Here is a 27937-nt window from a genome sequence, read left to right on the forward strand (position 1 = left end):
GCCCTAGAGGGGTCATTGCAAAATGTTTTGCATGTTGAGAGAGTGCGCTCATTTTACTACATTGTGCGCTCGTTTAACTATATTGTGCCCTCATTTTACTATAGTGTAAACTCATTTTACTAAATTGAGCTCTCATTTTAAGCATAGTAAAACGAGGTCACAATTTATTAAAACGAGAGCACAATTTAGTGAACATGGTTATAGAACATTGTGTGCACGATCTACTTAAACGTGGCCACAATAAAATGTGCACTCAGTATTGTCTTGACACATGTAAACATGAGCACGTTATAGTATATTCAAGATCTTGAACTACCAAAACGCACCTACGAATAATTAAAACGTGCGCACAAATAAATTGTGTGCACAAAAAGGCTATAGTCAACAATCCAGGAGATAGTGGAAACTCCTGGTCGAATAGCTTACATTTCCGTTTCGTAGCCTTTGAGATGGATCTGGTCAGGATATACCATGGTTTGGGCATGGCGTATAAGGAAATATTGAGAACTCCAGCCACCCAGCATGGGATGGTTATGAGTTTAAGCACATTAAAAAGAATGCTGAGGGCGAACCGTCTCCGCCGTCGTGAGTATGACGATTTAGGTCATATTAAGGAAAACGTGCTCACTTTTTATTAATTCGAGGGCTCAATTAAAGGAAACGTGCTCACAAATTATCACGACCTGACAAAAAAATCACTTAAAGTGAGCTCTCCCGGGCTCCATAAATAATCACTCATACATGCAAAAGTGTATATATACATATAGGTCTTGGGTGCCACACTCTAACGATTGCTTACTGCAGTCAATGTAATGTGCAGTGCACGTCCAAACATACAGAGCACAGATGGAACACAAGTAGTCAAAACAATGTTGCAAAGCAGGACGTAACCTTCAGGGGAAGAAAAAGAGGGGAAAAAAAGGCAAGATTAAGGTATGCTTGCACTTTATTTTGACTTTCAATCAAGTTGAAAACAACAAACCACAGTATCAAAGCAATCAGCTATTATTTAGTAAAGTAAAAGGTTTTTTTTAACATTTCATTGAAAAACCATCCCTAGAGACAGGCTGTATTCCCCATCTTCACATCTTTCTGTATACATCGGGTGAACATAGCATCTTCTTCTATGTCTCTAACCCTTCTGTCGTGATTTGGGGTTGCTTGTTTATGTTTTTGGACTGTTTATCGTTCCCCATTTCCTACTCATCTCAGCCACTTCCCAGTGTCCACTCATTCACCATAATCACCTCCACCTGTCGCTGACCAATTATCCCTAATCCATTCCACCTGGGAGTCCACCTACTTAGACCTGCCTCCCTCACCACTCCCTGCCAGAACCTCTAGTCTTGTCTCACTGCCCTTTAAGTGGTTTCCCCCCAGTGTTTTTGTCGCTTAGCCTATTTGATCCCTTGGACCTGTTCTCGCTCTGCCCTCCCTAGTTGACTTAACTAGTGCCTGAGTGTACCGCCTGGTCAAGGCTGTTCCTGGGGATTCTGTGTCTCGGTCTGCCCACGCTGGGAACACGTTGGTTGCTTCTGGACAAGATTAACCAGTGGACTGTATGTCCACTGGTTATGTTGAGTACAGTGTTTTTGGTGAATATTACACCTACAACTGTGTCAACTATAAATAACTTTACCGCTTCACATTAGCGTGCGCTGACCGCAAAGACTTGCAAAACACCACCAACATGTTTGCATGATCTCATTCGAAAAATGTGGTGTTTATGGATGTAAATGCATTCATATTTCAGCCATGGCAGTAGAGCTCATCATCCATGAGAAGAGATATCGGAGTCTTAAGTTAGGTTTATATTTGACACATTGACCAGGGCGCAAGGGTGCTTGGGCCAAAAGTGATGAACTCGAGTTGTTCCCACCCTCTAATGACACACTCAGGCTCCATCCGAATACCTTTAATCCGTAAGGATTCTTTAGCCAAAGCGTTAGCGGTCGCCGTGATGAGTGCTTTCCGTGCAGTGCAGCCAGAAAGGAACAAGGTAGTAAAGAGAGCCTGTATGATTCCTGTCACTGCAAATTTAGAACAGGAACCTCGCAATGTTGCTAAAGTGTTGTCAGAAATCCCACAATCCTTTTGGCGGACATGGCGAATGAGCCCACGTACAGCCCACCTCACAGAAATAAACGAAAATGGTTGGACAGAAGAGAGCATGTAGTTTTTAGTTCCTTCCCGGAAGGCTATAGCCCTGGATTTGACTCGCACCATCCATGTGTGTTTCCAGAGTTAAAGGCTGCCTGAAATTCGCACAGCAGTCTGACGCTCCTTTGCTCCCCACGATAGTGTTCTTACTGACCCCATGAAAGGTCAAGGAACAGGAGCTAGGAGCAGGAGCTAAGAACTATTGCTGAGGGTATTAGGATGGAGCCTCAGCTTTTGACGCAGAGAAAAAAAATATCTTCTTCGCCTTTTTCGCCATGTAGTGACATTCGCTTGTTGATCACGTGACTTGTAACCTGACTCTCGCCATCTAGATTTCATTTCGCAGAGCTCCACACATCAATCTGGGATCGCTCCATTGGAGATGTGTTTCAGAAGGAGGGGCCTTCTCAAAAATCCTTGCATATGATTGGCTAAACCACTTGTCCGTTGACATGCTACAAGCTCTTGCCAAACCCTGTCGAAAACATCGTTTCCACTAACAAAAGCCTTCAAAGCCGTTCTCTGGTGTTCTTTTAAAGAATTAATATTGGGTAGATTGGACAACACCGATGAAATAGCAGCATCAATGTTACCGGCGCTTGCTTCCTCACCGCCAGTCGCCATTGTTGTCTGAATCCAAACAGTCGCTTCTCAAATATGTCAGGTCTACTAAAATTCCGTCCGGTGATCCATGATTGGCTCGTCCATTTTATGTGATATTGAAATCACTCCCAATAGCAGAGATCTGGCCAGAGTTACGTGACTCGTGCAATTACGAAAAAAAAAGTGTTTTGCGAAATACACCAATTTCGATACGGCTGAAAAATCCAGCAGTACCCGGAGCGAAAAGTTTTAAAACACCTCATCCCACAAAAAAAAAAAAAACTTTTGGAGAAAAACGAAATTAGCGTGTTTCCATTAAGCAAATCGTTTTCGTAATTCAAATTTGATGGTCCCAGCTGTAGTGAATTTTATTTGCCAGATAAAGCGGACAACGTGAGAGTTTTATTTTGGAACAACTCGAACTGGAAGCTTGTGTGGCGCCGTGTGAGTTGATAGAGGCGGACAGTAGCCTCCCAGGCAGCGCTGCGCTGCGCTCACACAGGCAGCATCAGTTCTCACCGCAGCAGCAGCAGCGGCAGCAGCGGCAGTGGGAGGAGGAGGAGGAGGAGGAGGGTATCCCCGGTGTTTCTGGATATTTAGGACCGAACTTTCCTTTCAGATATATATTTTTTTCCAGCTCTTCAACAATGAAGACTCCCACCGGTCAGCCAGGGGGAATCGGTAGAAACCCCTTCGTGCACGAGCTGAAGTTTACCATGACAGACAAAATAAAGGTGAGGCAGAAAAAAATATAACGTCCACATCTTCCTCTGTTTTTTGTTGGAATTAGTCCAATTTATCTGGTTTTGTGCGTCAGTGTTAGCCGGCAGACACTTCGGGAGCAGTTTCGTGCGTCAGGTCGCACTCTGCTGAATCAAAATGTAAACAGCGCTGAAGAACAGGAGACATGACAGAGAGGAGGAGGAGGAGGAGGAATGCTGCCTCTCTCTAGGAAATGGGCTTCCTCTGCGCTGTCTGTGTGCACACACGAACACAGCAGGACTCATTTCAGCCTGTCGGCAACAGTTTATAGGTAGAAAATGCAAGACAAGAACCTCTTAGTTCTTAAAATACTTTAGACTTTTCAAGACAACACATTGCATTGTCTGCTGAAGGGATACATTTTTTTATGTCTTCACATCAACTATTCGAAACTGGTTAGATCCATATTTTACGCAGGCTTCCTAGACTGCAGACACTATTTACGTTGAATGACTCTAACAGGTTCAATACTATATATATATATATATATATATATATATATATATATATATATATATATATATATATATATATATATATATATATATATATATATATGTATATATATATATATATATATATATATATATATATATATATATAATATTTCTTCTGTGCATTACAACCTATGGCTTCCACAATTGTAAGTTTAAATGCATCAACCAGCTGCATGTATCCTCATGTGCCATTCTTGAGTTTAACAAAAAATATAAAAGGTGGAGATTTTGATGCAAGGATAGGGAGATTATCTTGCAGCTCTAATGGATTCAAAACCACCACTATTATCATTGAAAACGCAGCAGGCTTCTTTCCCCTTTATGTGCTACGCTCTGTAAAAGAAATAAAATCACAGTTTTTTCTTAAATAGAATCAGCAGATCACCTCTAAAGGGAAGCGAGAAGCCGTATGAGCGGAGAAAAACAACCGGGAATCAAAGGCACCAAACTTCTACAAACTGTGATAGAAATAATCAGCCCAGATTAGAGAGATCATAGCAACATAGTTTTAAAATTAAACTGATGTTAAGTTAGTTTGGATGCCAAAATAAAAGCAGTGCTTTACTACTAACACTACTATTACTACTACTACTGCCTTGCTGGATCAGAAGCCAACTTCTCCATGACATTTTCTCATGAGCTGTGAAAAATCCAGACGATGAAACCCACTTACTTTACAAGCCTTTTATTGTAAATCTCTCAAGGGCCCAAAATGTTAATGATAATGTTTTGAGGAAAAAATCCTACAAATTGAGTCTGGAAAAGTGTAGGAACTCTGCTACCTGATTCCACTGTTAACCACCTGACACCTGTGCTACCTTCCTACTGCCTGTTTCTTTTTATGCTTTTATCTGATCTGGTATCTGTTATTGGTCATCCGTAACCTAACTGCCCTGTAGCCACACCTGCTGAGTTCTGAGTTTTATCTGAAACCTGTGGTTTCACCTTGATCTTGGTTTCTACGTTCTTCCTGGACGAAGGTACACCAGCCATAGTTGAACCTTAATTCACTAAGTTTGCATATATCATAATACATTTGCATAAATTTTTTTTACCGAGCAGCTGCTGGTGGGACACAGCTCTTAGCTTTATTAGTCTGGCTTTTATCTGCAGGTCGCTGCGTTTTGAGAAGACATGCACAGAATAGAACCACGGGTCCAGTTATCCTAGTAAGTGACAGAAGTGCTGCATAAATGGGAAACCTAGGCTCGTTTTTCTCAGAGATAGATGGTTCAGGTTATTCAATTCAATTATTTATTTATATAGCGCCAATTCATGAAACATGTCAGCTCAAGGCACTTTACAAAGTCAAAGTCAATCAGATTATACAGATTGGTCAAAAATGTCCTATATAAGGGAACCAGTTGATTGCTTCAAAGTCCCGACAAGCAGCATTCACTCCTGGGGAACCGTAGAGCTACAGGGAGAGTCGTCTGCATTGTACATGGCTTTGCTGCAATCCCTCATACTGAGCAAGCCTGAAGCGACAGTGGAAAGAAAAACTCCCCATTAACGGGAAGGAAAACCTCCAGCAGAACCGGGCTCAGTATGAACGGTCATCTGCCTCGACCGACTGGGGTTACAGAAGACAGAGCAGAGACACAACAAGAGAGAGAGACAAAAAAGCACAGAAGCACACATTAAATTTCACAGAACAGTACATTTGTCCAAGAGATACATCTCAGCATAATCGAATGATTCTTGAGGGCAGAAAGCAAAGCTTTTTTATTTAAATCTTGTTCCTGATTGCTTCTTAAGATCTGAGTTTTAACTTTTATTCGTCTGGTTTCCTATGTAGGCTTCTGGTGATGGCTGAACATTCATTAACAGGAATCTAACACAGTTGTTTTAGAAGTGTTTTAACAGTGAACGTTGCACCACAAGAATAAAACAAACTGCAAGAGAAGCAGGCCAGAGTGTTTGAGAATGGGAGGCAAAGCTAAATCCGCAATAGTTCTAGAGAACACCCTGTCAGAGGCTGCAGAAGATTCTGAGACTGGAGATGAAGCTCGCTTTCCAGAAGGACAGCCGGCGCTACGCTGCAGTGGTTTAGCTCAAATCCCATTCATGCGTTTGAGCGGCCCAGTCAAAGCCCACACCTGAATCCGGCTAAGATTCTGCCCCGCCACTGGTTCAACCTGTTTCCAGGTACAGCGCCTACCAGTACGTGCTGATGTGCAGGTGTGTTTACACTAGGGTGTTAGCAGAGAGCGAAAGCAAAGGTTGACCGTGCAGTGGTGGCGCTCACCAAGATGACAGAGTGTTTCGTCATGGTGAGGTTTGTGTTACGGGCGGATTCTCTGGACCTTTTGCTGCTCAGCTGTCGCCGCGTCCCTAAATCAGCCGCTCAGATCAATGGGCCTTCATCAGCAGCAGCACGTTTCGGACGAGGCACCTCTTCATCAGCGGGGCAGCGTGTCAGTGGATCCGCAGATTTTGTGATTGATAGGCGGCGTGTTGACAGCATGCCGATGCCCCGAGCGCGCATTATTAATGTCGCACGGCTCTTCCACTGAAAGAGGAACCGTACCTGACTCGTATTCAAATTTCAGTGCAGCTCCTTTTCATCTGACAGGAGGAAAATAAGGATTCAAAACAGGAAACTGCTTTTGATATGCAGAGCTGACAAAGTCTGCAGGTTTATTTTTTCGTTTGGGCTGCCTTGAGGTTAGTAGGGTTCGCTTTCTCTCAGAGGAAAATGTGTAAATGTTCAGCGTGTCGGCCTTTATGCTGGCAAAACTGATCCTCTAAAAGCCAGCCGTTCTGGTGAGACGAGCGTAAAACCACGCTTTAGGCCTACTACCTCATGTCGGCCTACGGGACGCTTTAACCATCCCTGTCTCCCGCTCGGTATTGCCGGGAATGGGCCGCTTTTCCAGTCAGGTCTGGAGGAGATGATTGTTAACAGCTATGGGTGTGAGCCGGATGACAGCAGCGGGTCAGCGAACGTCAGCCCGGACCACGTGTCTGCGCTTGTCCGCTTCACACCTCCCTCCAAGGAGCTGCTTTCCCGCCCGCCCACGCATGGGGTTGCATGTGAACCCGCATGCGCTCCGCCTGCTCGAAAACAAACAAGATGGGGAGGATGAAAAGAAACACGTGAACACTTTCCCTTAGCATCAAAAGCTGCGTGTTCATCTTTTAAGAACTTAGTTTGGATGAGTGTTAGGACGGCCCAGGTAAAGTCCAGACCTAAGTCAGTGTGGCGAGGCAAGAAATCCGATGTTTGAAGATGCTCCTGATCTATTCTGTGGTATTTTACCTGCTTGCTTTTAAGACGCCTATTTCAGAACCAAGTATGGTTTTCAGTCCACCTCACCGACATGTGCTACGTTCTGTCAGTCTGTCACATTAAATCCAAACTAAATGCGTTGCAGTTTTTAGTTGCAGTGTGGAAAAGTAAAAATAGTCAACTTGTCACGTTGCTGACAGGTTGAGCGCCACGCAGTTTTGTTCTGCCAAGACTTCTGCTCAGGTACACACGAGCTGGGGTCTTCAACAGAGCTGCCATGTCCAGGACCTGTAGCAGGAGATCCTTAAGCACTGAGAGAAATACCACATTTAAAAGCGGCTGTCGCTTGATTTAGTGAGGTTGACTCGGTCCACAATGTTCCAGATTTGTCTGTGCTTTTGTGCTGTGCTTTTTGTTTTTTTGTTTCCTACTTCCTTATTTGATTTGTAAAACCAGAGTTTTCCAGCCCTGAGGTAGTGGAGAGGCCTCTCTTCCTGTGGCTTGTTAAAAACAAGAAGGCTAAAGCAACGTCTCTTAGTGTTAACTGAAAAGTAAACAACCCCAGAACCATGCCTGATCAGAGTCACTTTGTTTCAGGCTATTGATCTATTGGTGGAAACCGGGTATAGCAATAACAGCGGCTGTCAAAATGTACATACTGTGGTTAAAACTCTGATACAATGACATTTCTCCTGTACAATTCAACAGAAAAAAAAACAAATCTGTACTACTTTTTACTACTCTAAGACCTTGTTCCGCCTCCTTTTGATTTAATTTGAGCAGTGTGTTAAAGGTATCTGTATCCGCTCTTGGTAATATAAGCCCACATTTGCAAAAGTTCTTCAGATCCATCCGATTTTGAAAAACAATTCTTGTCCACAACCCTCTTAAAACGTACAATTACTTACTACACCAGTGATGCTGAAAAATACAATTTTGCCTCATCTTCAGCTTTCAGAAACCTTTGTGGTATTTGGAACTGTTCAATATTTCATCCACAATGACAAAAACCCCTGTTTCATCTGGAGTGAAGCCACCCCAGTGCATGATGCTGCCACCACCATGTTTCGTTGCGGATATAGTGTCGTTTGAAAGGTTTTATGCTGCTTCTGTGACAAACATTGCTTTTTCAACCGCCACCCAAAACCTCGGGATTTAATTTTAATCAGACAGTAACACATTCTCCTGTGAGGGTTTGAGAGTTTTTAATCAGGCCTGAATATATTTTATTTTTATTTTTTAGAAGAGAAGGTTTCTGTCTTGCAACCTTAGTTATTTATCTAGAGGCTGGGAATAATGAGAAAGCAGCTTTTAGAACAGATCCGGTCCTTTTTTTTTATAGTATTGCATAAAACTAAAATAGATTTTTAAATACAGAAATATAATTTTATGGCCTTTAAAATCCTACTGACAGCAGACAGTCACTGTCTTCCTCCACAAGGAGTTTTACAGCACACAGGGCGATTACTAAAAAAAAAAGAGCAAGCCGTTCATGCTGAAAACAAGCAAAATGATTGAAAGTTGAGTGGAAGGAAAAAGTGTTGTAGAAAAGGTGCATAAGCAACACGGGGTAACCAGACCCTAGGAACAATGGTGAATCAAAGGGCATCAAGAGTTTGGAGGCGCATCAGAAGGTGTCAGCGATGATGTCAGAAGCACTTTTTTTGACTAAGGAGAGAAAAGACTAAACTGCTGCTCAATGGTTCAAAGTCTTCTTTCGGGATTGAATCTTGCGTTTCATTTGGACATCAACGTCTCTGAGTCTGTGGAGTTCCTCGAGGTCCAGTGTAAAGTTTCCTCTGTGATTTAGGGAGCCATGTCATCTGCTGGTACTGATGTTGACCCGGAATCAGACTCCACAGCTCTCTGTCTGTTGATCAGGAATTTCTAGTTGATGCTGTTCTCATTAGACAAGAGATATTGCGCAGTTAAAAAGGAGGGTAGATGTTTCTCCCTGCTGGACACCTCACTGTCATGATTTGACAAAACCAGTTAAACCAACTAAAACTCCGGTTCTGATTTTATTAGAGTGCTAAAAGTACATTTTTATAGCAGATTCCAAATTAATCTTGACATTCATCTGTTCCCTGTAAAACACTTGGATTCCTTATGGTCTGCCCCGCCCCCCCATCTTATCCCTTTACCACCTCTAGAGAAAAATATCAGTGGATCCTCCCAGATGGATTTGTTAAGCTCCAATTATGACCGACCACCACAGGGAGCGGGGGATGGAGAGCTGGCATGTTGGCTTGAGCTTCAAAAATCAACCCGCTGCTGTTTATTTATTAATACCGCCCTGAAGCCTGCACCTGGGTCCCCCAGATCCAGACATGCATCACGGGGAAATGGAAAGATGGCAGAGGAAGGAAGAGGAGCAGCTTAGATACAGGTCCCAGGGGCTGTGACGACAAGCGCGTCATCGCTAAGCAGGAGGAGAGCAGGATGATGGATGGAGCGGGCAGATCCAGGTGGAGAGTGAGGGATTGATGGGTTGATGTTTGAGGAGAGAAACACTCCTGGGACCTGAGATTGCTTTAAGATATAAAGAGAGAGGAGAGAGCAATCTGAGGGAGATGAGAAGATTGAACTGAGAGGGGGCAATCAGCTGGCCGAAGCGGCAGTTTTCGCGCAGTCTGGATTCACTCAGCAAGCTGGGACCCTCTCTGTATATCCACGGAAACACGTCGGTCTCGTCACACTGAAGGAGAAAAGGAGTGACGGCTCAGTCAGCCGCTTTCCTCCACAGTTCCTCTTTATTTTGCATTTTAGAAGGCTGCTCTGGAAAACCCTGTGGATAAATTTACCCTCAGGGACCTGCGATACTGAAAGAAACCCGGTCCTCATTGCCATGATATTGTGATAAGATATGTTTAGCTACACTGGAACAATGGAGAAAGCCTTTTCGCTTTTACAGTGAAGGGAGTGTCACTTCTACCTGACTCACAGCTCACCTGTCTGTCCTCTGAGGGCAGCAGTGTGCAGAACGTGCTGGAAAGATGGATGCCAATGACATCTTTGCGTCCTTTGCAACCATAAAGGTTTCAGGCCTGAACTCCCTCTGGTCAGCAATCTCTCTGTGGGACACCACAGCAGGACTAAAACTCTTCTAACCTGGTAGCCCTTCCTTGAGGGATTACACGAGGGATGTGTTTCAGCAAGCTCTTCGCGATCAGTGCTCATTTTACTATAATATGCAAAGTCTCCATTGAGCATGCGGACATCAAGCTCAAACAGGTGATGTGCAAACTGTGGCTAAATTTGATTCGTTTAAAATAGGGGTGGACCTTTAAAATTAGAGAGATTGTCAACAGGTGCTTTTAGATGGATGTTGAACAGATTTTAAACTGTATTTCACAGTTCAGTCCTAGATGCTACTGGTGTAATGTAAATGCCAACATTTTCTTAGCTGTATGATGTGAAATTCACTTTCCTCTACAATGCCTATTACTTTAGCTTAAAACATAGCTTTACAACAAAGTCTTCATCCATCTATATTCTTCAGCTTAGACAAGATCAGTTCTCGAAGATAGCGGGTCGAGGTGGGAAACCCTGACAGCCCTTTCTCCCTTTGGCCACACTATCCAGCTCAGTGTGGGGGACCCTGGTGTCTTTCCACCTCATTCTGTAAGCCTTGAGCCCACCCTGGAAACCTCCATTCAGGGCATGTTGACACCAAATGCTGAAATAGATTACATCTCATGCAAAAGGCTCCTTTATAAGCTTCGAGTTTCTAAGTTGTGGTCAGATCTATCACTCTAGAAGGGCAGTTAAGGTCACTAATTGAGCTGTAAATATCATCCGAGTCCCAGAGCCAACCTAGGATGTTTTCTTCCCAGTGATGCCAACTTGTGATATTGCCTAGGCTCAGCCACTCTTTAGAAAAAGATCCATGTGTTCACGTTCTCTATTCATATCACCTCAGCATTGGTGGTGGGTCAGAACCTAGATGGATTGGTGAATTGAAAGCTCTACTTTCTGGCTCAGTTTTTCTTGTTGTTGTTCAAGATGTCAAACAGTAGCAGTGCCCACAAGATTGCAGATGAGGCTCAAATCTGTCCATTCCTGTCCATAACTTATCAACAAACATCTAGACAGTTGACTGCTACAGGGGTTGGACAATGAAACTGAAACACCTCTCATTTTAGTGTGGGAGGTTTCATGGCTAAATTGGACCAGCCTGGTGGCCTATGTTCATTAATTGCACATTGAACCAATAAGAGCAGAGTGTGAAGGTCCAATTAGCAGGGTAAGAGCACAGTTTTGCTCAAAATATTGCAATGCACACAACATTATGGGTGACATACCAGAGTTCAAAAGAGGACAAATTGTTGGTGCACGTCTTGCTGGCGCATCTGTGACCAAGACAGCAAGTCTTTGTGATGTATCAAGAGCCACGGTATCCAGGGTAATGTCAGCATACCACCAAGAAGGACGAACCACATCCAACAGGATTAACTGTGGACGCAAGAGGAAGCTGTCTAAAAGGGATGTTCAGGTGCTAACCCGGATTGTATCCAAAAAACATAAAACCACGGCTCCCCAAATCACGGCAGAATTAAATGTGCACCTCAACTCTCCTGTTTCCACCAAAACTGTCCGTCGGGAGCTCCACAGGGTCAATATCCACGGCCGGGCTGCTATAGCCAAACCTTTGGTCACTCGTGCCAATGCCAAACGTCGGTTTCAATGGTGCAAGGAGCGCAAATCTTGGCCTGTGGACAATTTGAAACATGTATTGTTCTCTGATGAGTCCACCATTACTGTTACACATCCCCACATCCAGGAGAGTTACGGTGTGGAGAAGACCCAAAGAAGAGTACCACCCAGACTGTTGCATGCCCAGAGTGAAGCATGGGGGTGGATCAGTGATGGTTTGGGCTGCCATGTCATGGCATTCCCTTGGCCCCATACTTGTGCTAGATGGGCGCGTCACTGCCAAGGACCACCGAACCATTCTGGAGGACCATGTGCATCCAATGGTTCAAACATTGTATCCTGAAGGAGGTGCTGTGTATCAGGATGACAATGCACCAATACACACATTAAGACTGGTGAAAGATTAGTTTGATGAACATGAAAGTGAAGTTGAACATCTCCCATGGCCTGCACAGTCACCAGATCTAAATATTATTGAGCAACTTTGGGGTGTTTTGGAGGAGCGAGTCAGGAAACATTTTCCTCCACCAGCATCACGTCGTGACCTGGCCACTATCCTGCAAGAAGAATGGCTTAAAATCCCTCTGACCACTGCGCAGGACTTGTATATGTCATTACCAAGACTAATTGACGCTGTATTGGCCGCAAAAGGAGACCCTACACCATACTAATAAATTATTGTGGTCTAAAACCAGGTGTTTCAGTTTTATTGTCCAACCCCTGTAGCTTCCGGAGCCCATTTTCTCTGTCATGGTTAGTCCAATCATGTCTTGCTTGGTACGTATCAGAGCTCGTAAGTCGGCTCTGGTTGTATTCCTATCAGTGAGCTGACATCCCATGTCCCAGAGACCAGAATATCATGTTGAGAATCAGCATGACTAGGTACATGCGTTTGCCTGCGCCACCTACGTCGCTTTGCACCCAACCTTGATGGTCCTCCCTGCTGGGGGAGGGTTCTTACTCCTGCTCTTTTAGGCTGAATCTGCTGGGCTCTGGGAGCTTAACCGGCTTTCAATCCCTTTTCCAGACCAGTTTGGATGGCCGGTGCTGTAGGTTGACATATGCTTATTTGACTCCATCTGTAACTTTTGCACAGTTTCTTTTAGATGTTTTATCACAGCAGTTACTATTTCTGAGAATATACAATACAAAAATAAATGTTTTAAAAGAGTGAAGCACAAATAAGAGCCCTTATGGAAATCAGCTTTTATCTGTCAGCTCAAGTCTCCATGCCACCTATTTGGATGGCTGATGATAAAACCATCTCCTTTGCTGCCTTATGGAAAACAACTTGGCACATTACTGCCACCTTGTGGTAGCAGTTATTCTTTCTATGGTATTTTTCTTTGCTAACGTCAAACAACGGCTTTGTGGTAGCACGCTACAACCAGGTTTCAGGAAAAACAAGACGATAAGCAGTGTTTAAAAAATCACATCCTGTAGCAGCAGTTTTTAGTATTAAAGACTCAGTGATCAGTGCCAAAAAACATTAATAACACATTAAAGCATTAAAATAATAATGTGGTGAAACAAAGTAAACTTGCCCAGGTAGAACCTGTAACAAAGCACCTAATGCTCCAGACAAAGACAAATCATTTTAAACTTGGACTGTTATCAGAGGAAGACTTGATGGATGATTTGTGTTCCTTCCTGAAGGCTCAGTTGGAATGTGAGCTTCCTCCTCTTTACCCTTAAGGATACAAAGGCACATTCCTCTGCTGTGTGGGATTGTATCACGTACATTTTAACGATTTAATTTGAGCTATTTAAAGCACTTTGCAAAATTATTCATACCAGAAATAAAGCAAAATATTTAAAAAAAGCAAATTATAAAAAAACATATATAGTACTTATAATTTCAACAACGAAACATGGTGGTGGCAGCATCATGCTGTGGGGATTCTATTCTTAAGTAGGGACAGGAAAGTAAATCAGAGTTGTTTAAAAGACAGATGGAGCTAAAATATAGGAAAATCATGGAAGAAAAGCTGCGATTTATTTGAGACTGGGTCGGGGCTTCCCCTTCAGGCCAGAGCTCGCCCCTAGACGTACAACCAGTGGTTAGATTCAGAGCAAAGCCTATTCATTCGTTGGAATGGCTCAGTTAAAGTCCAGACTAAATTCCAGTTGAGAATTTCGCTTTCAAATCAATGTTTCACTGATGCTCTCCCTAGCTCAAGGTAATTTAGCAAAGATAAAGGGGCAACATTAGCCCTATAAAGCTGAGAGCTTTATAGGGCTAATTGTAGGAGAAGATGGTTCTGCAAGGTACTGACTCTTCTAATAATAGGTTGTCCTCAAAAACTGCCAACAACTTTCTTAAATTATTTTTCTCTGACTTCATAATTAGGTGCTGCTTTTGTCAAAATAGTCGATGAATCGATGTTTGAGGGTAACATAAATAGGATCAGTAAAACTCCTGTGATAGTTTAATAGTAAATCCGTCCATTACTACAACTACCGGCAGGATTATTATCAAGAGGTCCCAATAAAATATGCTAAAGTTTGGGATTGTATTATGACACAAATGTGAAAAAAAATGTCAAAGGGACAGATATTTTTTTTCCCAATGGACTGGGTAGCTGTATGATAATCTGTATTTCTGTGTTGTTTCTTTCTGTGTCTCCAGATCGGACTCATGTCGGTTACTGTTTTCCCGGTGCGGCTACTCTTAGTCTCTTTCTTGATGTTGCTGGCGTGGCCCTTTGCCTTCACGGCTTCGCTGGGACGCTCTGAGCTTGTCCCTGATCCACAGTCGTGGTGGAGGAGGTTTGTTGGGGCAACATGTTCTGTAAGGGACATTTAGCAAAGGGGATTGGGAAGTTTATCGGTCCGACAAAGAAAAACATGGAAGGGTTGAAATGTGTGCTTTGTCAGATTAATAGATCTTTGTCTACGGGTCATCATGCGAGCCATGTGGTTCTGTGGTGGCTTCCACTGGATCAAGGTGAAAGGGGAGCGGGCGCAGCCCTCTGAAGTTCCCATCCTCACTGTGGCCCCACATTCCTCCTATTTCGACGCCATCCCAGTCACCATGACCATGTGCTCTATCGTCACCAAACTGGAGAGCAGGAGCATCCCAATCTGGGGCAGTAAGTCGCTGACGTATCTACGGTTACTGCAGGAAAAATGTAAAGAGAGAAGAGTGCAGTGTCTATATGAAAATATTTTAGATTCAGAGATGCCTGTATGTTACAGGCTGTAGTGAGGGTCCAATCCAGGGGTGTCCTGGGGGTCATTTCTAGCACCTGGACTGATTCTTGCATGCTTAGTTTATTGTTTATCAGGAAAAAAAATAATAAAACACAATTTATTTGAATATTTTAGTACAGAAAATTCTGTCAGCCCATCAATACTTTTGACTTGCTGATTTTGGCTCACATGACAAAAATTCTGGACACCCTTGTGCTAAACTTTAGCTCTGTTCTAAGTGGTGATCCCAATAGGATCCCAATAGGTCAGGAAAGGTCACCAGTCAGGGCCATTCAGGCTGTAAATCATCCAACTCCAGTTTCCCAGCAGATTTCGCTGTAAATATCCACTGAGACAGCTGTTGAGTTGTTCCCATAAACAAGTGCAACAGTATAGTAAAATTTATTTTTGTAACATCTTCCTCAGTCAGCTTGCAAGCTCGTCACCAATCACGTAAATATAATAAAATGTACATCCTATCTACTTTAATGACAATATTTTTTTAACAGTTTATTTGTTAAAGTGATGTCTTAGGGATACAGCACATTTCTCTAGGGGTTGATAGACCTTTGGTCTTTCCAGTATCCAGTACTTTTTTTGCTACGGGACATAGCAACATACAAAAATTCCAAAACTGAAGGAAAAAAGGAGCTTAAACTTTGGCTGAATCATGGTAATTTTTTGGACCTTACACTCTAGTGCTGTTAAAGCAAAAGTGCTTTTGTAGTGGAAGTGAATGTGGCCTCGAGGCCATTTCTCCCAAGAGCAGGATCCAGATGTGTCGCTCACAGAAGACAACTTGGCTCAATCAAAAATGAACATTAGGACAAAAAGGCCTTGAGCTGAATGGAGCAATAAGAGGAAAATATTTTTTCCTTCTAAGTTACTGTGCTCTCTTAAGTTTCACAAATGTTCATTGAAGTGGAAATGCAATGGCAAGGCAAATAAAAAAATGCCTGTGGTTTTCCATGCCTTTTTTTTTTTTAGATGGCTAACCACATACAGGCACTGGTCATATACCGGTAATTAGAATATCATGAAAAAGTAGATATTTTTTCAGTAATTCTATTTGAAAAGTGAAACTTTTATATTATATTATATTATATTCATTCATTACACACAGACTGATACATTTCAAGTGTTTATTTCTTTTAATTTTGATGATTATTACTGACAATTAATGAGCACCCCAAATTCTCAAAAAAGGAAGACTGCTGACTTGACAGTTGTCCAACATACAACCACTGACACCTCACACAAGGAGGTCAAGACACAAAATTAAAGGAAGCTTTAGAGCACTTCATGCTTCCTGCTGCTGACCAACTTTATGGAGATGCATATTTCATTTTCCAGCAGGACTTGGCATCTGCACCCAGCGCCAAAGCTACAGCTACCTGGTTTAAGGACCATGGTATTCCTGTTCCTAATTGGCCAGCAAACTCGCCCTGACCTTAACCCCATATAACATCTATGGGGTTATTCTGAAGAGGAAGATGTGATATGCCAGACCTAAGAATGCAGAAGAGCTGAAGGCCACTATCAGAGCGACCTGAGCTCTCATCACACCTGAGCAGTGCCACAGACTGATGGCCTTCATGCCACGCTGCATTGCTGCAGTAATCCAGGGAAAAGGAGCCCCAACTAAGGGCTGAGTGCTGTACGCACTCATAATTTTCATGTTAATACTTTTCATTTGGCCAACATTTCTAGAACTCCTTTTTTTTTGTATTGGTTTTAAGTAATATTCTAATTTTCTGAGTTAGTGAATTTGGAGTTTTTATTAGTTGTCAGTTATACTCATCAAATTCGGTCTGTGTGTAATGAATGAATATAATATACAAGTTGAACTTCTTGAATGGAATTACTGAAAAGAAAATCAACTTTTTCATGATATTCTAATTATATGACCAGTACCTATATTTTCCTGTTTAACAATTCAGGTGTTTTTTTATTTTTTTTTATTGGCTTCTAATATCTGTCTCTCCATCATGCCCTCCCCAGCTCTCATCAGCTACATCAGGCCCGTGTTCGTGTTCCGGTCCGATCAGCACTCCAGAAGAAAAACGGTTGAGGAGATCAAGAGAAGAGCTCAGTCTGGAGGGAGCTGGCCTCAGGTGTGGTATTCACATACAGCAGCTCGCGCACTCATAGCTGATTTCAGACACAAATGAACTAAAGGATTTTTCCCCCCTCCGTGTTTATATGTGGGCTCCATTCATTTGAAAATTCCTTGTTTCAGATCATGATATTCCCTGAGGGGACGTGCACCAACAGGTCCGGTCTCATCTTATTTAAGGCTGGTATGTATCCAGCCCCCTGCCTGCTATGACATGATCAGAAAACTAAATTATAGAAAGCTGTTTTTTGATTTTGAGCAAATGATAATCACATATTTGCCTAAAGTGTATAAAAATGTCACTTAAACCATTTATTTCTCTCTGTTTGACATGAAATCAGACTAAAGTTTCCCCGTATTGGATCAGTTAGAATTATAAATTCGATTTCTTTTTTCTAAATGCCAGAAAAATGAGCGAGAGGATGTTTTAGATCGTTTTTGTTACATTGTTCAATCTCCGAAGTTTGCTTACAGTTATTCAGCACTTAGAGGTATTGGTGATTAAACTGTGTGACTTGGGTCAAACATCAGGTGTGGAAGATGCCTTAGTTTGCACACACCTTTTCAGTTCTGCCCACAAGGTTTCACATTTTAACTTTTGGAGTAATGGCTTCTTCCTCGCTGAGCGGCCTTTTACTCCAATTCAGTACAGGACTCATGTCACAAGGAACAGACATGTCTTACACATTGGTGAAGTGGAGTAAAATAGACAATAATCCTGTTGACTTCTTAGAAGTTGGTTTTATTTCAGTCCAGAGTAGCAGGTGAGGCATTTAATCTACAAGCCAAAGCAGGATTTTATCTCTTGTTCCTGGTGATTCGCAGTCATGGTTCGTGTCTGCAACAGACAGCATTTCATTTAGTTTTTTTTTAACCTTTCTAATATTATTTGTGAATGGATGTGGCCCAGTTGTCACCAGCTCCCAGTGTTTGTCACCGTTAACTTAGCAGGGAGGGGATGTTTGGAGTCCTGCTGCTGCGTATGAGTCAGACCTTTTTTCTTTTTTTTTTTTCCTGACTGGTTTGACTGCGAACATCCTTGTGGGTATGTGTGTTTGGGGGTAAGGGGGTTATGTGGTCAGCTATTGTCTGATGCCAGATCGTTCTAATCCCCCTTTTTCCAGTCTGTTATTCAGTCGTTCCCAGTAAGCCCTGTGGGTTGTTACTGCTCTCGTTGTGTATGTGGGTTAAAGCCAACTCTCTGCTGTGTGCTGCCAGTCCTCTCTGGACATGTCTCCTCTAGTTATGGCTCTCAGTATCATCGGTTATGTGGGGCTTTGCTAGTGTGTTTAGGTAAATGGGCCTCGGCCTCCTATGCGGCAACGCTGTCCTTCCTAATTTCAAACTGCCTTTTGTCTCTTTCCTTTGTCCTCCATCCCCGCCCTTCCTCTTTCTATCGTTTCCTGTCATTATTCAGATTATATTGATTAAGCCAAAAAACATGAAAAATACCAAGAGGGTTGGGGGGGGGGGATACTTTTGCAAGGCACTGTATCTGTTGTTATTTCAGCAGTTCAGTTGTTGTAGTACTTTGTCATGAATCAGGTTAATAAATAAACATAAAAGTACTTAAATCTGAAATGTTATTTATTTCAATCATATATTATTTAAAAAAAATGCAACTATTGCAGTCTATTAAGCTTTATTTTTGTTCTGATCCCTGCCTAAGCAGAGGGACTGCTTATATCAGTGTTGGCCCTTAAGGGGCAACAAGAAGACAATCCCAAGAACAAGAATGCTGTTGCAGGTGGAGGCCACAGACATTTTTTCCTTCATCAAATTTCTTGTCTGCTTTTCAGTAGTTTTGCATCAGACCAGGGTCAGTGTCACTTCTGATAGCATGAGGCGATACCTAGACCCTACAGAGATCAGAGAGGTAGTCCAATTCCACATCAAAATGTTCGGTAGCCTTAAGAGTTGCTGTGTCTCCCCGCACAGTCTCAAGAGCATGATGGATTTGGTGGTGGGTCGGTGTCGGTAAGGATAAGGATAAGGAGCATGCCCTGACCATGTCAAGCATGCATACAAGCAACTGGGGCCATACAAACTACTGAGTCCTAGAGATGCACTGATCCATCTTTTTCCGATACAATCCGATACCTGGGCTGGGCGTATTTAGCGATACCCGATACGGATCCGATACTACTGTTGAATGAATGAACCGTATACCATGCCATGTGAGCAGAGGCTTTACATAAATATTGTTAAAAAAAGATCTGTTTTTTCTTTAGCATAATGCCATTGGAGGTGCTTATTTAAGTTTGTAGTATAGAATTTAAACAATGATATCACCACCCCTTGTTGCATGTTGCAGTCGGACTTGTTGCTGTACCAAGTTTGAAATGTTTCCAAATAGCAGACTTGGCTCGGTCCAGCGCTTGCTCCATGTTGCTCTGTCTTTGCTCATCACTAGCTGTGTGTCCTCAGCATGATGACATGTGTTGCAAACATAGGATAGAAGTGACTAGATTCCTGCAACTGTATTGCTATTTATGATATTAATAAAAAAAAATATGACTGGATCGGCATTATTCATCAAATATCCGATTCAGCTAATTAGTCAATATCAGAGCTGCTATCTGATCCTGGTATCGGATCGGTGCATCTCTACTGAGTACCATTTGGAGTTGCTGCAATGACATTCCAGCAAACTGGACCAGCCTGCTGCATAATTCATGCATTAAATTTCACTATTTAACCAGATTACGCCCAGTGACGGCTGATGATTTTCCTCTTTATCATATAGCATGGCATCCCTTTGTTCCTAACACATTACCCAGTCCATATCGGTATGGACACCCTGAGTGAGTGTGTCCCAATTCAGGGTCTTTATCTTTCGAAGGACCCGCTCTACTTATCCTTCGTCCACTGTGAAGATGAGCAGAGCAGAAGAGATCGGTTTGTGAACTGGGACGGTCTAGCCTTCATCGGCCATTCCCGCCCTTACCCTAGTGTTACTCCTGTTGCCTAGCTACCGGGACGCAAAGTAGCTGGGAAGCTGGACAAACAGAACCCAAAAGTTAATCTTGTTGTCTCCTCTGCTTTGTAATTAACTGTACATGGTTTTTATTTTCCCCCTTACATATTCACTATGGCTCACAATCTTTTGTGTGAAATGGTGCTTTATCATCTTTTATTATATTTTAATTCATGAATTTATCTTGATCTAGAAATATGCCACTAAACAAAATTCCCTGGCACATACAATTTGTGTAATTTATTAGTAAAACGTTTTTCTACTTAAACACTAACCCTATAACTTTTCTAAGCAAAGTTTGATCATTTTATTTGTAGAGAAGAAGAATAAGAAACCAACCCAACACTCCTGTTAGATATTTGAATTATTTGTCATTGTAGAAAGCCAGCGCTCGAAGCAAATCCAAGTATTTCTCAAAACAAGCTATATGCTAACAAACCGAGCAGATATTCCGGTTTAACATAGCTAACTTCTCACCTAAAAACTTTTTTAAAATTACTTTTATGTCACAGAAAGCGTAATATATCCAACTTTAGTCGCAGCTTTTTTGCTCCCCTCCACCATTGCTTGTGTCCAGTAAAAAAGTTCTCCCCAACCCGCAATGAATCATGGGATAGGATTAGCTATCAAGGATGCACCAGGCCCATCCATTAAATCAGGGAAAAGAAGGTTACATTCATCGGCCGCATTTTGAATGAGTCTTTGAAGGGTTTATGAAGTGGGACAGCATTCGTGACGTAATCTGCCTGCATGTACAGCCTTCAAAGGATGCAGCCCCTGAATTGAGACACACAATATATGGATATGTAATATGGATCACTGGAACCGTGTCCTGTGGTCTGATGAGACCAAAGTCAATTTATTTGGTTCAGTTGGTGTCCAGCGTAGGTGGCGGCAGCCAGGTGAGGAGCGCAAAGACGAGTGTCTAGCCTGCAGTCAAGCATGGATGGCTGTGTGTTGACTTATTTGAAAAAAGACAGCCAATTTACACCGCCGTACAAGTTGTCATGGCTTCAGTGATGCCCCATGAAACAATATCATAAAATCTTTAGAAAAATGTGAGGGGTTGTAATCAACTTTTGCGAGATCCTGCGTCTTGCATCAAAGACCGCTGTTGATTTTATTAGAATAAAGCTTTCAAAAGGCAAACAATAGCTTGAAAAGGTCTTTCCTGAAGCAATTAATACTGCATGCGGCTGTTCAGCTTGTCTGTCATCACCATGATACACAGGACTCCCAGCAGGGATAAAAGGTTGATCCTAGGCTGTGCCGTTCTCACCAGATAATACATTACTGAGGATGGTTTTGTGTGGTCGCTCTAATTTTCCTCCTCCTTTTTTTCTGTTTAAAAGGCGCTTTCATCCCGGGGCTCCCGGTGCAGCCGGTGGTGCTGCGATACCCAAACAAACTGGTAAGCATCTCCGCCGCTCTGGACGCTCCTCCGCCCTGCTTTAAGGCGGCTGCTGTCAGAACGTGTATCCCAGTCCGGTTGGGAAGCGGCGCTCCGTGCGAACGGGCGCGCGCGCTGATGTAATGTCAGGGTGTGTTTCCCCCCTCTTGTGTCGACTGACTTCATGTTCCAGGGGGATGATATTTCACCCGTTTGTTTCACCTCACACGCCCGCCCGTCCGCTCACAGACGTGCACGGACAGGTGTCACATCTCCCCTCCCCAGCGCCTCTCCTCACGTTCTCCGGACTTGCACAGCTCCTGTTACCTAGTTTAGCATGTCCGTTTCCCTAGAAAGCCTTTGTTTCAACTTCTCTATTTAGAGAAGGTATATAGAACTGTGAGTTATAGTGACAGCCGCCATCACAACCCAGTTCAGCGATGCAGACCAGGCCACTTCCCTGTACGTTAACTTTAGCTACAATTTTCTGCCTGATTGAAATCAATATATTCTTTGTGCATTCGGCGAGAACATTTCTTCAATAACCAGAGGGGGGAGGAAAAAAAAACAAAATCCTGTTATTTCAGGTGTTAACCAGCAGTGTGGCGTGTCGTGACTGATCTCTTCCGTCTCTGCAGGACACTGTTTCGTGGACGTGGCACGGCCCTGGAGCGTGAGTTTCTTGACACGGCGTTGTGGTGCGCGCGCAGTTTCTGCCGCGCATTGGTTCCAGTGCCTACGTCTCCCCCACCCTTTGAGCCTTTTCACAGTAGAACCACAGCTTTTGATGCATTTTGTTGATTAGAAACACCAGTGATCTGATTTCCCTGTCGAAAGGAACTTAAATACTTCAGAACGTCAGACATTTTCTCATGTTTTCTTGTTCTTCAGGCTAAAGATCCTGTGGCTTACTCTGTGTCAGCCTCATAACGCTGTAGAGATCGAGGTGAGCGGCTATGAAGCCCCAAAGGCTTTCTGTGCATCGTCTCTATTGTGTGATTAAACCGTGGATCAGAAGGCGCGCTTGCGACTGAGTTGAAATCCTCTTCCTGTGTCCTCAGTATTTACCCATCTACTATCCATCGATGAAGGAGAGGGACGACCCTGCTCTGTTTGCCAGTAACGTCAGGACGCTCATGGCCAAGTGAGGGACAAACAGCCGGGAGCCGTTCATCTGCTTTTGTTGAATTCTGTTGTTTAAAACTCACAGTCCTTTGATTGTTTTCTGTTTAAACGTCCTGTCTACCGTGACAGGGCGCTGGAGGTTCCCCTCACAGACCTGTCCTTCGATGACCGGGACATCATCCTGTCACGCGGCCCGCTGCGAATACACGACTGCAGGAGCCTGCTGCACTTCAACCGGCTGGTGGGCCGCCTGGGGTGAGTGAGGGGAGAGCAGGTGGAGTGGTTGAAACTGACAAGATTGGGGTGTGTAAACGCTGACCCCTGCTGGCGAAGGAACAGAAACACACTTTCACAGAGTCATCTGTAAAACATTATTTCAAAGGGAATCTCCGTTTTTGCCAGCTAAATCTGCAGGTGTTTGTGTTTTATTTGTATTATTTGTACCAATTTAGATTATCAGATGTATAGTATGTATAACTATGATGATTAAACGTAGTTGTGGTTGCAAACTAAGTCCTAAACATGAGTGTTTTCATACACTTGTTGCCATTGTGTAGAACCTAATGTCTGTGTTTCTGTTGTTACATATTTTATCATTTATTGTGTGCCAGAAGAGAACTATTTATAACTTTGATTTACATTTGAGAAGCAATAAGAGGACAAATGTATTAAAAAAACAGATCCTCCTGTTTTTCCTTTATTGATAAAAATATATTACTGAAATCATCATACCGTGTATTGTTCAGGATAATATTATCACATTTAAATCACGGTTCCTTGTGCTTCTTGTTGTTTGTTTTACTTTCTGTAAATTAGCTTCTGTAATACTGCGTAGCTCATGGCATCATGCTGCCATCGCCTTGTTTCATACGGGGAAAATGTGACCAGGGTGATATGCTGGGTTCGTCTTCTGCCACATCTCATCTCATCTGACCAGTATGCCTTCATCCATATGTTTGCCACATCCACTACATGGCTTGCATATACCAGGGGTCTCATTTATAAAGCCTCAAGCAAATCCTCAGTGATTCGTACGCACGTTTTGGGCACGGGGGAAATTGGTGACGCAGATGGTAAAGTGGTGAATTGCAGCCAGACTGCACGAGGATTCCTCTCAGACGTTCAATTACACTTCATATCAGACCTTAATCAGAGATCGACTTCATCATTAGCATTTAGAACCCCAGTGTTATTCATGCTGGCGCAGGGGACACATAACTACACACGATAACCTTTCAAATAAATAAAATAGCCCATAAGGCGATTTAAATCTTAAATCAAAGTCTGCAAATTTCGTCAGGGTTTTTCTACCATCACATTCCTCTCCCCTATGATCTGAGGGGTGACGTGTACCACAGATTAACACATAAATTGTGACGTGGTGCGAGCCAAATACGCTGACTGCTGTAAACGTTTAACTGCTCTGGTGGCAATTGTGCACCGTGGACACATTAGCACTGCTGGACAAACTTGCAAAATGGGAGAATTAGAGGGAACGCGTTTTCAGAGATTTTCTGTCCAATGACTATGACTGGCTAATATGCTGCTTCGGACTCCAAGCATTGCAGAGGACAGTGACCACACCCTCAGGTGCTGGGTCCTAAACCGCTCGGCACGCCCAAGAGTGCAGAGGAGGTGCGCATCAATACACAGGCCTGCTCAGTTGTGAAGCGTGCCACTGGCTTCCTAAAAAGCCACCGGGGTGTTTGATGTGTTCAGAGGGGACTCTTCATCATTGGGAGGGAATCTCTCATCCCTACAGGCTTCCCTCCTGCTCAGAATGACAAGGAATTTCAACACGGCTCACGTGTTGAAATGTCATCCAACATTTAAGACGGCAATCATTTTCACTTTTTAACACATTCTTTTAAAGTTGACAACATTTTTACCTCTGATTTACACATTTAATAAACACCTTTCTGGTAAATTTTTTCACAGTTTCTTACCTTTTTCTCTGTGGTGGCCATAGTTGATATTAAATAAGATTGATCAGATGGCCCGTTCAAACACACATTAACATTTATGAGGTGCTTTGCATTGACTATTCATGGTCGATGGTGGGCGTATAGAGGGCAGAGCATGAGGCGGGACCTGGAACGCCGACGTTCAGATGCATCTGTGATCTATTAAGGCAAATTGGGTGCTGGTGTTCTTGAGCAAGGTTTTATAAATCAGGATTTTTTTATTTTTTTTGCCATATGACCTCTTCAGCTTTTGGCCGTACGTAAATGTTAAGTATAGATCCTACGCGATGTTTTAGTAGCAGTGAGTAGCCGTGCCTCTCACCTCCATAGAGTAGTTCAGTGTGGGCAGAAATATATGTCAATGTCAATGTCAAATTTATTTATATAGGACTTTAAAAGCAGGTATAAAACTGCACCAAAGTGCTTTACAAAAAGACAACAACAAACAACAAAACAGAATGGGAAACACTGCTTCAAATAAAAGCCAAAGAATAAAGTTTTAAGAAGCGATTTAAAATGATCCAGGCTGTGGGCAGATTTAATTTGAAGAGGTAAATTGTTCCACAGAATTGGAGCAACAACAGAGAAAGCCCGATCTCCTTTCCTCTTAAGTCAAGTCCGAGGAACTGTCAGTAGTAGTTGATTATTTGAACGTAGACTTCTCGACACTGACTGGAATTTTAAAAGGTCTCTAAGATAAGGGGGAGATAATCCATTTAAGACCTTATAGGTTAATAAAAGAATCTTAAAATCTATTCGATAAAAGACGGGCAGCCAATGTGAAGAGGCCAGTATAGGCCTTATATGGTCACGCTTCCTGGTTCCTGTAAGAAGCCGAGCCGCTGCGTTCTGGATCAATTGAAGTCGCTGCATCTGTGATTTATCCATGCCTCTTTATAATAAATTGCAATAGTCCAACCGGGATGTAATAAAAGCATAGATAAGTCCTTCAAAGTCCCTAAAACAAAAATAAGATTTAATTTTTGCTAAAATCCGCAGGTGATAAAAATTTGATCTAACAACAGAGCTGACTTGTATATCTAGCTTTAAACGGCTATCAAAAGTAAATCCAAGATTCCTAGCAGAGGTCTGCTAGGAATCTTGTGAATTCACCACAAACATTTAGTAAAAGGATTGAATCAGTGAGGCTCTTTTGGTTATAATCAGACAAATATAAAGTAAAAATAAAAACAGATAAAAATATGAATCATTTATCTGTATTTTCCACATAGCAGCTATTAAATGTGTCTTTTTTTCTTTTTCGGAGTTCAACAGAACAAACTTTTTACCCCACTTACGCTACATAGCACGCAGAGTTTGTCTCTCTTATTTATTTTTTATTTTTTTACCATGGCAGGTTAAAAGCAGGGACGAGGGACAACGTGCTTGAAGAGGAGGCCAGGAGAGCCACAAAGCTGCAAGGGGATAGATTGGGACTGGAGGACTTTGCCCAGTTCCTCAACCTCCCAGTCACAGATGCGCTTAGACAAGTCCACAACCTCTTTGATCAGGTAGAAATACAAAGCTAGAGACAGGATCTGGCAACCTAAAACTGCTTGAAATAATCTTAGGGTCTTTCTGTCAGTTTTCTTAACTGTGAGTGTTTATAATTTAAGAAAAATCACAACTAATTATCGGATCAGATTTTAAGGTTCCTAGCTGATAAAGAATACACGAAAATGAATTGTGTTATGCTCAGAGCGTGCAATCAAACTGGTGCAGATGACATTAACATGCTTCCTGTTCTGTATTTGTTTACTAAGTTTGCCTTTTATGCCAGGCTGGCGATGGGAAGATGGACGTCAGACACTACGTCATTGCTCTGTCTACTGTACAGGGGCCTCATAAACCCATGGACACATTAAAACTGGCCTTCAAGGTGAGAACCTCCGCCAGCAGCCTTACTGGGCTGTTGCTGGGGATCCTTTGGACCACGCTGCTAAAAACGATCTGTCTGTGTGTAGATGTACGAGGAGGAGGACAGCGGGGAAGTCGCGGAGGATGATCTGGCTTCCATCTTGGAAATAATGTTGGGAGTAAAGGAGGTGGAGCTCTCTCCTCTGCTTCTTGAACTTCAAGCACCTGGCTCGGGGAAGATCACTTATGGTGAGACTCTGTTTTTCTGCATAATGCTTAATTGGAATTTGGTGGAAAAGGGGCTGGCTAGGATCACAAGTCTTTTTGAGGAACTTAGCAAGCACATGGGGGAAGGTGCTCTGGTCAGTTGAGACCAACGCTGAACATTTTCGCGTTATCGTTTGCCTTCTTAAAAGTCATGAGTGATTTTCGTCGGTCTATCATGAAATCCCAAAGAAACACAGGTTTTTGTCCGTACTTTCAGGAAAAAAGCAAGGGGTGTGAATACTTTTGCAGGCCATTTATAAAGCATAATGTAGCATCTGCAGGTACATTGCAAAAACGAAACCATGTGAGGTACGACTGGCTTCTGTGAACATGTCTTCGCCTGGGCTGCCTTCATCACTTTGGATTTCTTCTTGGCTTTAGTGGAGAAGATCAACACCACCTGACGGAGATTTTATAACCATAAGCTGATTTTTTTTTTTTTATATCACTTTTTCTATTTTCTTTTATCTCAAACAATCCAGAAGATTTCAGATCTACACGCGTGAATCAGTGGAACATATACGGGCGCTTCGATTCTAATCTGTTATGATCTGAAAGGATCTCCATGAATGAAAATAGTCAACCTTCCTTCCTAAATGTTTAAAAAGAGTAGAAAATAGTTTTAACCCGTTTCTTTTCTCTCTTTCTATGTCCCAGATGAGCTTCAGCGTGTCATAAATCAGCGTCCGAACTTCTCGGTGGATTGCCTCAGTTTTAAGGATCATCCACGGCGCGGCTGCAAGAGCTGCAACGGACGGAGCCACAACAAAGACGACTAAATGACAGACGCTTTTTTTCACGCGCCCGGTTTGATGGTTGGATCTAGATGCTGTAAACCGCCTACCACCTCTGTGCCTTAAAGTGCAGGGAAAGGAAGAGCACATCTGTGAGGAGGTTGTCTGTCCTCCCATCTCTTCACTCAGTTTTCTTTGCCTTTTATCTTAGAGCACATTTCCTTCAATGTAACTAAGTTTTTTTTATATCTTGAATGAATAATTTCTTTCTTATAGTAAAAATTCAAATGTTCAGGAAAGTCAGCCGACTTATAAAGTTATGTATTTCCTCAGTAGCTCTCAGGTACAGCAGACTGCAGCTCATTGAGCTTCACTTCTCTAAACAAAGTAGCGATATTTCAGGTT

General features: G+C 42.7%; 1 protein-coding gene across 2 annotated transcripts; it reads left to right on the forward strand.

Moving 5' to 3' along the window:
• Positions 1–3323: 3323 nt before the first annotated feature.
• On the forward strand, positions 3324–27937 carry lpcat1 (lysophosphatidylcholine acyltransferase 1). 2 transcript variants are annotated; one of them, XM_036144833.1, is made up of 14 exons: positions 3324–3497; positions 14540–14679; positions 14788–15002; positions 17104–17216; positions 17342–17402; positions 21548–21606; positions 22224–22258; positions 22477–22531; positions 22647–22729; positions 22840–22965; positions 26032–26185; positions 26455–26553; positions 26639–26780; positions 27456–27937. In XM_036144833.1, the coding sequence occupies exons 1-14, from the start codon at positions 3411–3413 to the stop codon at positions 27575–27577; spliced, it is 1491 nt and encodes a 496-aa protein (XP_036000726.1). In that variant the 5' UTR covers positions 3324–3410; the 3' UTR covers positions 27578–27937. The 2 variants fall into 2 exon arrangements, with proteins under 2 accessions (XP_036000726.1, XP_036000725.1); XM_036144832.1 differs by lacking the exon at positions 3324–3497 and adding an exon at positions 9695–10488.

This window comes from Fundulus heteroclitus, chromosome 13 (genome assembly GCF_011125445.2).
Source record: "Fundulus heteroclitus isolate FHET01 chromosome 13, MU-UCD_Fhet_4.1, whole genome shotgun sequence".
NCBI lineage: Eukaryota > Metazoa > Chordata > Actinopteri > Cyprinodontiformes > Fundulidae > Fundulus > Fundulus heteroclitus.

Excerpts from the sequence above, each read along its gene's own strand:
- lpcat1 (XM_036144832.1), top strand. The coding sequence starts at position 10,399 with ATGTGTTTCAGCAAGCTCTTCGCGATCAGTGCTCATTTTACTATAATA. Across the intron at positions 22,532-22,646 it reads ATAACGCTGTAGAGATCGAG|TATTTACCCATCTACTATCC; the intron begins GTGAGCGGCTAT and ends CTGTGTCCTCAG. Across the intron at positions 26,554-26,638 it reads CATTAAAACTGGCCTTCAAG|ATGTACGAGGAGGAGGACAG; the intron begins GTGAGAACCTCC and ends GTCTGTGTGTAG.